Consider the following 13,160-nt stretch of genomic DNA (forward strand, 5'->3'; position numbering starts at 1 on the left):
ATCTCTACTGTAAATCTGATTACGTGAGCAGAGAGGGGATAAAAAAAGTATAGCAAAATATATGATATCCCCGATCATGTGGACCGATTCAAACACGAATTATATAAATTTTTCGCGCTTCCCGCGTTTAGTCGAAATAAGGCACCGCACTAAAAGAGTAGACCCAATAGTAGGGATTATCACTTTGTGGGTGGCCCAAGATCGACGTGGTGTTTTTTTTTGGGGGGGGGGGGGGGGAGGGGGCTGACTAAGTGCTGTTACGGTCCTGGTGGGGAATGAAAGCTCGGAATAAATCTGAAGTGGGGAATGAAGACAAAAAGGTTGGGAACCACTGTTCTAGATATATCAGCATTAATAATAATAAAATTCGGCGAGACGACTTTGAGGAATACAGGTTGGTTTTAAAATATTTACCCGAAACCATGCGTCACGATTCCACGTGAAATCACACAGTTTCCGTGTCGCGTGAAGTAACCAGAGCATATCTCCCGTCGGCTTTCTGCTTCCGACAGACAACGCCGCAGCAAAATGCGCTATGCGCTATGCACACAATCATGGCGATAAATCCCAATGCGGCCCAGACGGCGTGAAATTCACTCACACGTTTATCAATCGTCACCGCAACCACTACATAAATGACAACGATTACAAAAGATGCAGTCGCTGAAAGCATGTCTATCGCCATATTTGCGTTAATAACAGTCGACGAAGGTTTGAAGTTGCAGAGTAGGCCTACTCCAGACGCGCAAACAAATAATCCGCCCCATATTCCTATACCACCGTAGCCGAAGGCTAACCATGATTTGTCCACCATCTCTACGCTTAACGTAAACGAGAGTTCTACAGCATCGAAACCCAACAGAACCAATCCAAGCGCCAATTGAGCAACGCCTAGTACAAGAAATATGCGCTCATTCGGAGTCTGGGTCGTGTCGGATGATTCCGCCGCGAATACATGCACATTGTTGCATTGCACAATAGACGTTCGGCATGTTTCAATATTTACAAACTTGGCTTTGCCCTCTACCGCCTCGCAGTGTTTGTCCCGAAACGAAAACACGGTCTGCACAATAGATACCGGTATAACAGACAAGCACATCGTTCCGACGAGTGTATACGGACTTGCCAAGGGTACGTCACGGTACAAAGTCATGCACGCAAAGGCTCCCGCATCAACGGGCAGACCAAATCCAACTAGGCTGATCATCGCTGACAATATTCCAAGCACCCCGCTGGCTGTGTACATGGACACAGACGGCCTCGTATCAGTAAGCATTCCCAGAATACCGGCGGCGATCGCAAATGCTCCACACCAAACTCCTTCACCGGTTCCAAGGATATTGTAGTGCCAGTCTACGTGAAAAAAGTTTGACGGCAAAGTCATCGCTATTGACGAGAGGACGATGCTGATCACTCCGAGCACGCAATTTGTTATTCCAAGGTGGAACGGTACTCTGGTCGGATTCTTCCCTCCACCTGGTGCGGTTGACTGCGACCTTGCATCCATTATTTTAATTGAGGCAATATCGCATCGCGAAAAATATGCCTAAATAAAGATACTTAAACACAGACGAATACACTATTGGCATGAGAACGAGAAAACATCGCGCTTTAATATTGTAATTGACTAGCTGCTTGTTGACGACTATTGTACCTTGATGTCGGTGTTAGATGCCACAATAGCTTACGATATTACAAGTATTTTAGCGTGTTTTCCCCTGAAGCAGAACCAACCACCTCCAGAGCAGTTACATTTAACTAGGGTTACCATACGTCCTCTTTTAAGAGGAGTTGTCCTCTTTTTTGACTTTTTTAAAAGTGTCCCCAGAGGACGCCCTTTTGTCCTCTTTTTTGAGATTTTCTCCTCTTTTTTGAAAATTTAGGTCACATTTAGAGCAAAATGCGAGTGATATGCCGTAAATTAGCACAGAAGTGACGCTCCGGCGGGTATTTCGGAGTGAAAACGGCGATTTGAGCTCTGAGCGAAAAGTTGACCTTTTTTTTAGTCATCCACCTAGCAATGTGGAGAGAATAGCGGTGCTTTGAGCACTGAGCGGGAAGTTGACCTTTTTTTTCAGTCAACCGATCACAAAGTGGGAAAAATTCACCGATTTTTGAGAATTCATCTCCGGTTTTGCAAGTCTCCGATTTCTGAAAAGGTGTCCTCTTCTTAGATTTCCAAAATATGGTAAGCCTACATTTAACACAATCGACTCTCGAATTGCTTTCGCCGCTAAATCCCGATACTATTACAACCCATCGTACAACGACAGGCATACCTGAGACGCTCGTATTACCACGACTATATGACTCAAAGAAAAACGTCATGCAATACCATATGCCTTGCCCTGATATAATTTATATTTAACGCAGATTCGAGCCAGGTTACCAGATCTCGCACTCACAACGTTTACTTTCTTTATTTAATTCCTAGAGTCAGCTAGCTTTTTGAGTATTTGGCCGAAGTCTATTTTCTTCGCACCGGCTATACCGATTCTGACATATCAATCAGGCAGGCCGATTTAAATAAGTAGGCTATTTCATTAGTTGCTCTGCGATCGAACATTATTTGATCTTGTCATGAATAATGCAGCCGTACATAGAATGTATGCACCGGTTAATTACAAGTAGGGCTGGGCAAAATCGAGTAACTGGGTGATTCGATTCCGAATCACGTAATATGCTTCGAGTCGAGTCGAGTAGTCGAGTATCACTCACTATGACGTCATAACAGAATGCGACACTTAAAGTTCAAATATGTACCGTTTATGCCACCACAAATATTATAATGATGTTATCCATTTCATGAAAGATATTTTTCGACCGTATCGATTTCATTGAACTTAGTGACAATGTTATGGGATAATCATGACTTCGGAAATGTCCTATGTCAAGTAACCTACGTAGCTCTGTACTATGTTTCAAACGCTACGATACCGCCAACCAAGGTTGCAAGGCTTCAACAGTATCGAAACTATAACTCTCATTGATAAATCAACTTTCAGTGGTGAGAAGCATATAATTTCAGTACTCGAAAAAATCGTATTTTACTACTCGACTCGAATCATTGAAATTAATACTCGATTCAGATTCGAGTACTCGAATCATTGTGCCCAGCCCTAATTACAAGTAATAGTTATTATTTTCTCGTCACAATTTTCAGTACTTTACTTTCGTTCTGCGCTGTGATACCCAATAGGGATTTTGCTAGAACGGATCATTTCTCCGATTCCCCCGTCAATGTGTTGGTCATACTCATTAGCTTCATAAACCAACATCGGGGCATCCATTCGTTTATCAGATATAATAACATTTAATGTAGTTACAATGCGTGTTGGAGGCCGGCATGGCGTAACGTCACTCCGACACGGGTTATATATTTTTGAATTACAATGATGCTTAGGCAAATAGATATTGCGTGGTGATCATCCACGCAAAGTGCAGAAAATGACTTCCAAGTCCATCAAATTGATGTAAATCTGCTGCATTCACAGATTCAATGATCTTAAAGCTCTTCTGGGTAGTATGCGGAGTAGAAGTTACAATAAGCGATATGCAAGCTGTGATGCTGTAACGCGACAGCGGTCGAATATCATTTGTTTTTATAAACGTAAGAATTGGTTGCTACCACACCCTATTTAACGCCCACTTGTAAATGAATATACCTTTCGATATAAATTTTCGCTTTCGCTTTCACACCTGACGAAGGAGCTCGCTCCGAAAGCTCATGTAACAAAAAATGTATTCATTTGCAAGTCGACATTGGGTAGGGTGTGGAAGCTACAAAATTTCGTATTATATACCTTGATGACGGAATCTAACACTGTACCAAGTTTCAAGGCTCTTGTAATTACAGTAGTAACTACGTTATCAAAGTTGAGTATCCAATGTCTGCGTGCGCTGATTTGGCTTTCAGCCTACCGCATAAATGAATTTTCGCAAAATTTGATACTGGTATATGTGAATTTTGAAAGTGTTCCATGCCGAGAAGGATGATGAAATTATGTATGGTATATCTTGGTTGTGTCATCTAACTTTGCAGTAAGTTTCGGGATTGTCACTCAATGATTAGCATGGTAATTGTCACTCAATGATTAGCATGGTAATTCCGTTATCAAAGTCGGCAATATATCGGTGCGTGCTCATCTACCAGACACTCGACTTTAACAGCGAAATTACTACGCTAATCATTGAGTCACAGCCTTGAAACTTGGTACAGTGCTAGATGACAGCATCAAAATATACCATACTAAATTCTGTCACCCAACTCGATATGGAACACAGTCAAAATCAATTAAGACCAATACGACTCTGCCTTTAATTAGTGCTGAAGACGGATCGACAATAACAAAGCAATAAAAGGTATCAGGGCGTGACGGTCACGTGATTTTTCGAGTATCCACACCACCTTTGAGTACACGCTGATTGCATTGGAACAGCAGTGACGTAATCTTGACAGTCTACTCACAACTTTCCTGCAATCTTAATTAAAAACTCCAGATTCCAAGCCAAGCAAGAGTATTTTATAAATACAATTTTTTTTCATCGATTCTCAATATTTTTGTGGGGGGCGCAAGAATGCTAGTTGGGGGCCGCGGTTGGGAATCACTGATCTACATCATATAGCACCAGTCACCACACAAATCGATTACAGTCAAATGAGGATTGTCTCGTCTACTACGTAATAGAAACATGCGGTCAGGAAAGGCAATCACAGCCCTAAATTTGCTTACGTTACAAGAATCACGGCATGTCACTTTAGGTCACCTTTTTAAAAAGTCATACTCCTGGGAAAAACCTCTTAGTGAAGAGCGACTAAGTCCAAACAGTGCGAGGCGCAACTCCCACTAAAAAAACTGTGGCCCTCTGCCCCTCCTGTACAGACGTAGGGCGTTAGTCGAATGTAGGACTGGGCAAAATCGAGTTCTTGAGTGATTCGATTCTGAATCGAGTATTGCTTATTATGATGTCACGCCAGTAGGCATGTTGTGGAAAAATGAAATATGTACCTTTTATGCGGCCACGAAGAATACAATGACTATTTTATATCATATTAAAGATTATTCGGTATTTTTTCGACCATACCCATTGCATTGCACTTTGTGATTATACTGTGGTTTGATCATGACTTCATTCATAATTCCTCATCTTTTTTCTATTTTTTTAATTTATTCATTTTACTTTGTTATTCTGGCATTTTTTTCAAATTTATGCCAATTGTGTATTCAATTTTTGTTCTTTCTTTCGTTCAATCTGCTGTTCTTTCTTTCTTTTACCACAACAATTTGTCATAGCACAGTAGTTTAGTAGCATAATTATTGGAATAGTTAGTAATATGTTAATTGAGTTCCAGGCAAAATTTAGGTGGGGGTCCGCAGAATTAATGACTGGTCTAAAGGGGTCCGTGACAACAAAAAGGTTGGGAACCACTGGCCTAGCGCAAGACCTGAGACCAGGGGTGGGCAGTTATTTGCCTCCGCGGGTCAAATGAGAAGTAGAAAATACGTTGGCGGGCCGAGTGTAAATTTTTAGATATAAGCTCCTGCGTATTTTAATTTTATTTCTAAATTACTTTGGTAATAAATGCTGCGCAGTGAATGTGTTGACGTTAGGTTGTTAGAAAGTGACGGTTAATTAAAAAATATATTTGCCGTCATAATTCGAACCAATGGAAAACATGATACATTTCCATCTCTCTTATCCATGCTTTTCTGTTAAGACTCTAAAACAGTGGTTCTCAAACTCTTTTTAGGCATGCCTCCCTTTATGATAGTGAAAAATTTCGCGCCCCCATCATGATATCACAAGATACAAAAAGTGCTACCAGAATGCTAGCAATCCCAACGGATAGTTTGATGGCATGAAGGGTTATGGCTGTTGATGAGGAAATTCAGAAATATCAAAGTTGAACAATACACAGAGCAATAACTATAAGCTGGGGGGGAGTCGCGCCAAGTGCGACAAAATTTCAATTAAACACCGGCTTCGCGCTTCCCTTCTGATGCTTTCACGCCCTAGGGGTTCAAAAAATGCATATGCAATAGCACATAGCTCATTTCCTTGGTCGCTGCCTTTCGAGCAGTGTGCAGCTAAGCCTTGATGTTGGGCGAAACTTGCAGTTTTTCTGAACTTCGCCCTCCCTTGAGCGAGCGCTTCGTGTTTTTTCATGAGACCGGCTTTAATTAAATCCCCAATCTCAGCGACACGCTCGGCAAAAACTAAAAGGAAGGGTTTAACCCTGACACCATCATACAAAAATTTAGTGCTCTTAAGTCTCTAAACCTTTTTAGAATTTCAGTTTTCGGCTTTCTTTTTTTGGCATGCCCGTTACTCATTTAGGGGTGATATGATATGATGATCATATGATGAGTCATATAGTAATCGCGAGCACCGATCGACTTGTATTACGAATTAGGGATTTGCAAACGTATCACGTACCAATTTGAAACATAAACCGCATGATGCGTAATGTGACAATGGCAACAAAGAAGGTCTGAACTAAACTATATGGAAAGACTGATTTCTTGTGACTTTAATTGCTACTCATACCTTGCCACATTGTCTTTATTTTGAATCCGGATTACGCATGCGAGGTACGTAGGCAGCGTAATCGTGACATATTATTGAACAGGCCTCAAAGTTATGGTTTTAGTCATTCAAAAAGCAAGTTTTATGTTTTTAATCCCAAGCAACCTTTCGCGGGCCGCACTTTGCCAGACCTGCCTGAGACAATACTTTCGCTACATACTCGACAACTTTCAAAATCAATTCTAGTTGAGTTGGTCTTGATCTGCATAGAAAAGCACTGCTACTCCGGGTACTCGAGTAGAACCAGAGTCTACCCACTTCGAATCCTGCCGACAAGATTCACAGTCTCCTCCTACGCTGTATTAAGCCCGTTTCCGACCTTAACTCACCCATAAGCTGCAACGAGTCAACATGTTTACTTGAAAATGCACTGCGAATGTTAATCCTTTTCTCGAACGATTGGCGGTATTTGTTTCGGCAGCTTGTATCGCGCTTCGCCGTTACGCCATTACGCTTTACAAGAATGAAACTTGAACGAACACGCCTCCAGCACTCCCACCCAAACAAAGACCTACGATTCCGGGGATAGCTACGAATCGCAACGACAATATCTGTCAGTTTGGGATATCCAACACAGTCCAACACAGGGGTGGCCAACCTGCGGCCGTAGAACGAAATTTGTGCGGCCGTCGACGCGTAATTAAACATATGTTGGCGGCCGTCGACATGCAAATTTAATTTACGAATTGACCACCGCATTTTTGTGATTTTTTAATTAGTCTTGAAATTTTCTTCCCGCTATGCGCGATTCAATGCGACTTAATTTTTGATTTTATTATAGCGTCCTTTGCAATCTGAGCCCCTCAGCGCAGATGCGAACAGCAGAGAAAAATGATGCGCCCCATAGAGGAATACCTACTTGGATTCGTGTGCTCACGATAAAAATTTGTTTCTGATACGTTTGTACGATTCCAATACCTTTCCACCATACCGACAATACTGATGGGAGGTCAAGAAATAACAGCAAAAAAGTGAGTAATAACAATAGGCCCACCAGAAGATGCATCATCAGTTATAACTTGCTCTAAATTTTCGAAAACACTCCTTATTCCATCAACTCCGCCGGTGTGTCTGATCACATGGACTGAGAAAGGATAAATCTCACTGGGCAACAATTTTGAACGAAAAATTTGTTGACTTTGATTTTGCACTTGATTCAAGCTAATTTTGGCGTGCTGATTCAAAAAAAGCTACTGGTTTTCTTCAATTACGTCCAGTTTTTGCTTTACGACATATGCCCAAAACATGTAAATCTTCACGAATTTAGCCATATTACTTTTCCATAGCATATAGAAGTCTACACTTTTATCATATAATATAGCCAAGGGCTCAATTGAATTATTTAGAAATGATGTACTGGTATCGATCTAAGTTGATGCTTTCACCCATTTTTGGAAGGATGCAATCATCCGAGGATATTTCAGACACATATTTGATGCAAACTGCAGGATATATCAAGAAAATTAAACATTACATTTACTATAAGCTATAGGTCCAATGCCCCATTCAGCTTATCCAGTGTAACTTGAAACTCCTATACGCCCGGTAATTTGGATCAAGATGAAGATCTTAGAGATAGCGGGCCTAGTGATGAAGATTTTGAAATCGAAAATGGCAGATACGGAATCATATAAGAATGCCGGCCTCGTGTAAATGAGCATAGCAGTCTAAAACACCATGAACATCACAATCAATAACAAACAACAGTTCAACACAGGCAATAAACGCCACCAAATTAATTGACGGAATAAATATAAATGTGACTTGTTCGCGGACAATTCAACAACATTTCAAAACTAACATAATAGTCTATACATTGCTTGCAAGTGATCTCAATTATTGCGTTTTAAGAGCTTTCGACTGACAGTTGGATAGTGCTGACTACTGCTACAATTGATATGCAATACTGTAGCGACACGAACGGCAAGTCCGGAATGAAACCGTAAGCGCTTGCGCCCAGAGATGGCCACAATCCGGTTCAGGAGCCGGAGCAGCATTTCATTGGTTTTTAATGTAGCCGACTAGATCCGGATTTTGAATTTGCTTGAAGATCTGATTTTAGGAGGGTTTTTCTGCTGAAATATAACAAATTAGCAAGATATTTTTGGTTCTTAAATTAGCAATTCATCAGCCGGATTTTTTCGGACTCTGAATTTCCAACTGCCAGCCGCTATTCGTTACGAGTTTATGCAAGGGAGCCGTATATTTTGACCAGTAGTATTGTGGGTCATGGCTCACATCCTGAAAACCCTTGTTTTGGCCATATATCTCTATATGGCAAGGGTCGACGTGTCGCACTTGTGCCCCGCGAAATGATTTGGCGCATACGACATGTTTGTTGCGAAAATTGAAAGAGGTGTCTTCGAAATGGAAAAAGCTCGTAGGTGACCGAAAATTATTTTGTAATTACAAAATAGAGTACATTCTCTTAGGGCAGATTGCATAAATCTTGAAAATTTCTTCCACGCTGGGCGCGATTTGCTGGGGCCTAATTTCTTGATTATAATGCGGGGAAAAATATATATACAGAATATATAAATAAAATGAAAAATGTAGGATGTATACAGAAATGAGTGCAAACGTATCAGCAATTATAAAAAATGCCGTTTTTATATCGTATGAGGCCGTCGGGATGCTTTAGTCTAGGAGTGTGTACTGTGTAGTCAGCGGGCCGCGACTATTATAGGAACCGGCGCTGGGCATTTCCACGCTAGGAGACCCCTCCGGACATTTCACGTTTCGGGCAACGTGCGATCACGCGACTCCGTGCGTTGCGTGTGCTGCAAAGATGACAAGCGGCGATAAAACCCTGAAATAAAATAAACGCCACAAGTTGGCCAACACGTTCGATATTGACATGATCAGGCGCTGAAATAACCGACGCCAAATAGTACGTCCGCAGCTTTCGCCGCACGGTGCAAGTGAGACCAGCGGAGGTAAATTTTGAGCCCCGTCTCACGAAAGGAGATTTTCTTTTTGTTTCGTCTGGTTCGTGTAAGCGATTCCGATATATCTGGAGCAACGACAACCTTTACCGCATCACCGCGATGGTTGGAGCTTTGCAAACCTAGTGCAAGACCAACCTTAGTCCGACATCAAACCGCCTTGTTATGATTGAGGGGTGGTCATATTTTCATGACCAGGCCATATCGTCGTTAACAACTTCGATGGACCTATCACTTATTGGTCATGGTACCGAACACAGTGGACTTGGAAACGACCAAAGCAACTACAGATGATCGGTCTTTGTGCGACTAAAAACACTTCAGCCTGTTCTTTGTCGATACTAGAGTTGCGTGATAGTTTTCTTCTAAGGTTTTCCATAACGAGAAGGTTACGCTTGCATGATTGAAATTCGAAATATTTAGAACAACATTGTCCTGTCAGCGAAAACAAAAACTTGCAAAAAGTGCATGACAAGTAATGAGTTATATTTTAGCAATCACGTCGTATCGACTACTATACTGACATTTTACATCATGCCGATATCCTTCATTATGATTCTGCCGATTTTTCATCAGTCTATTCTCGTTCTAAGCTATGGTGAGACACTTCTCAACCCAGATTAACATCCTACACTTAGGTAGAAATTCTGGAGTCGACCTCGATCGGACCCGAACTCGTAACTCATTGACGTTGCAGCTGTGGAGTATATCACTATGAGATCTTACATCAAGAAGATAACATACATAAGAACAAAACACTGGAGAATAAAAGGGGTAATACTTAGGGATGGTGTGAACGTGAGGTTCACGTTCGCGTTCTGTGTGTGAACCTCGGAAATTTAGAGGTTCACGTTCACAAACGAACCTTGATAGGTTCTGCACTGTGAACCTTTTTCACATATTACAATTTTCGCTTCATTATGACATCTTTGGCTGGAATTTATTGCATTTCAACTGCGGGCCACTCTGTGCATGGCGCTGGCAGCATAAAAAATCAACACTAACCAAGCATGCACCTTGACAATCTCAGAGATTGTAATTGCTCTGTTACAAACGTTTGCTCAAAATATCTAGATCTCCATTTGTGAATGTTTAGTAACTCTCTGATGTGAGCTTGACCCGCAATCACACACCATCAAAAGTGAAATACTACATGCAGGTTATCAGCGAATGATATCGTTGTCTGATGTAAAAAGTGTAGAAGGCGTACGCGGTCAATCTTGATTTCATATGTTTATTCTATCATAAAAACCGAATGCGTGCGATTTGGGTGTTGACTACTGCTGTATGACTTGATTATAAGGGGTAATATCAGTAGCAAGAACAGAAACCTGTTTTACAGTCAGCTCAATATCAACGTATATAGCAACACTCAGACGCCGAATACATTGCCCGGTCTGGCCTAGGCCGTTAAGGCGTAGTTAGCTTATATTCCCTTGCAAGTCCTCGTCGAAATTGTTGGCAAAGCGACGGAAGATTTTGATTTTATGGGATTATTATATCATTTGATTGCCTCAGTTCATATATTTGGCGACGTTTAAAACGTCAATATGTACTTCAGCATTGTGGTATTGTGGCCTGAGTCGTCGCTACGTATCGTACAATATTATAGGCTATCAATTTGAATTTGCATTATGACGTCATGTGAAGTCATGAGGTTCACATTCGCGTTCACGCAGAACCATTCAAAAAGGTTCGCGTTCACACGAACCTGAACCTTTTAGAGGTTCACACCATCCCTATACTGTCTATACTTCCACATTGATGGTGCATTCGTACTGTATATATAGTGATGATGACAAAAGCAAGTCTTCGCTTGATTTTTTCATATAGTTTATCAAAATGACGCCGACGAATAGGTTTAGCATTGACTGCACATTGAAAAGATCTTGAACATCACCATTTTTAAAATAAGACTCGGGCGCACGTCTTAGAGGAAGACAGATTCGTTTCGAAACATCTTCCCGAAAACATACGGCCTGATTCCGCGCGAAATCATAAAGTTTCCGTGTCGCGGACATTGCGCGAAGTAATCAGATCATATCTTCCGTCGGCTTTCTCCCTTTGACAGACACCGCCGCAGCATAAGGCGCTGTGCACTATGCAGAGAATCATTGCGATTAATCCCAATGCGGCCGAGACGACGTGAGGTTCATACACGCGTTTATGATACGTCACCACCGCCACTACATAAACGGCAACGATTACAAATGAAGCAGTCGCTGAAAGCATGCACATCGCCATATTTGCGTTGATAACAGTCGACGAAGGTCTGAAGTTAGAGAGCGCTCCCAGCGCACCCGACGCACAAATAAATACCCCGCCCCATATTCCGATTCCGCTGTAGATAAAGGCCAACCACGATTTGTCAACCATCTCTCGCACGCTTAACGTAAACGAGAGTTCTGCAGCATCCACACCCAACAGAATTAACCCAGACACAACTTCAGCAACGCCTAGTCCAAGAAAGTAGCGCCCATACGGGGTGGTGGTTGTGCTGGATGATTCCGCCGTGAATACATGTACCGTAGACATTCGTCCATGTTCATTATTTACAAACGTGGCTTTGCCCTCTTCCGCGCCGTAGTGCTTGTCCCGAAACGAGAACACAATCTGCACAGTACATACCGGTATAATCGACAAGCACATCATGCTTACGACTGCATAAAGGCTTGCCAAGGTATCGTTACTGTGAAAATTACTACTGTACAAGAAGACTCCAAGAACAGACAGCCCGAATCCAATCAGGCTGATAATCGCCGACAATATTCCCAGCACCCCGCTTGCTGTGTATATGCCCACGGACGGCCTCGCATCAGTTAGTATTCCTAGAATACCGGTAGCGATCGCAAATGCTCCGCACCAAACTCCTTCGCCGGCTCCAAGGATATTGTAGCGCCAGTCTCCGTGAAAAATGTTCGATGACAAAGACATAGCTACTGACGAGAGGGAGACGCTGATCACCCCCAGCACGCAATTCGTTATTCCAAGGTGGAACGGTACTCTGGTTGGTTTCCTCTTTCCATCCGGCGAAGTTGACTCTGACCTCGCATCCATATTGGAGCAATAGCGCCTCGCCGAAATATGCCAATACTTGAATACTTGAATACACACTATTGACACCAGACTGAGAAACAAAACGCTTCAATATTACAATTGTCTATTTGATTTATAGGGTGTTTGATTCGTTTACAACCCCATACAACAAGGGTCGCCAACTCAAAACGGGTCGCGGGTCACTTTGTAAATTCCGTAGAGGTCGCGGACCGCATGAGCCTAGGGTTGCATTTAAAACACTTTAAACAGTTTAAACAGTGTTTTAAACAAAGGCCTCTCGGAAAAAAGTGTTTTTTTATTCAAGTTGTAAAAACATGCCATAAGTTGTGTAAATACTTTCAAAAACCATGTTGCATGAGCCTACGGACAATTACCACCGGATATAGCAGCCGTTTAAGATATCGGATGGATGGAAACCTCGAAATAGTCGGTTCAACAGCTATAGCAGGTAGATATTTCGCCAAAGAGAGCTATATTTACCCTATATTTCAATTGGCAATTTCAATCCACTGTGACGTCACAACCGAATATTTGTGATGTCATGGCCTATAAAAAGCAAAAACACACCAC

The 13,160-nt window shown here is 41.9% G+C and overlaps 2 protein-coding genes across 2 annotated transcripts; both read right to left on the reverse strand.

The window, feature by feature from the left end:
- Nucleotides 1-230: 230 nt before the first annotated feature.
- Nucleotides 231-9,503, reverse strand: LOC145436219 (uncharacterized). The gene has a single exon (XM_080313575.1). It carries the CDS (start codon nucleotides 1,505-1,507, stop codon nucleotides 446-448), a length of 1,062 nt encoding a protein of 353 aa, XP_080169701.1. The 5' UTR covers nucleotides 1,508-9,503; the 3' UTR covers nucleotides 231-445.
- A 721-nt stretch (nucleotides 9,504-10,224) lies between these two features.
- Nucleotides 10,225-12,697, reverse strand: LOC145436220 (uncharacterized). The gene has a single exon (XM_080313576.1). The coding sequence runs from the start codon at nucleotides 12,588-12,590 to the stop codon at nucleotides 11,529-11,531; it is 1,062 nt and encodes a 353-aa protein (XP_080169702.1). The 5' UTR covers nucleotides 12,591-12,697; the 3' UTR covers nucleotides 10,225-11,528.
- Between the last annotated feature and the right edge of the window lie 463 nt (nucleotides 12,698-13,160).

The sequence above is a fragment of the Botryllus schlosseri genome, chromosome 3 (assembly GCF_051294905.1).
Source record: "Botryllus schlosseri isolate E-star chromosome 3, Bs_hap1, whole genome shotgun sequence".
Classification (NCBI taxonomy): domain Eukaryota; kingdom Metazoa; phylum Chordata; class Ascidiacea; order Stolidobranchia; family Styelidae; genus Botryllus; species Botryllus schlosseri.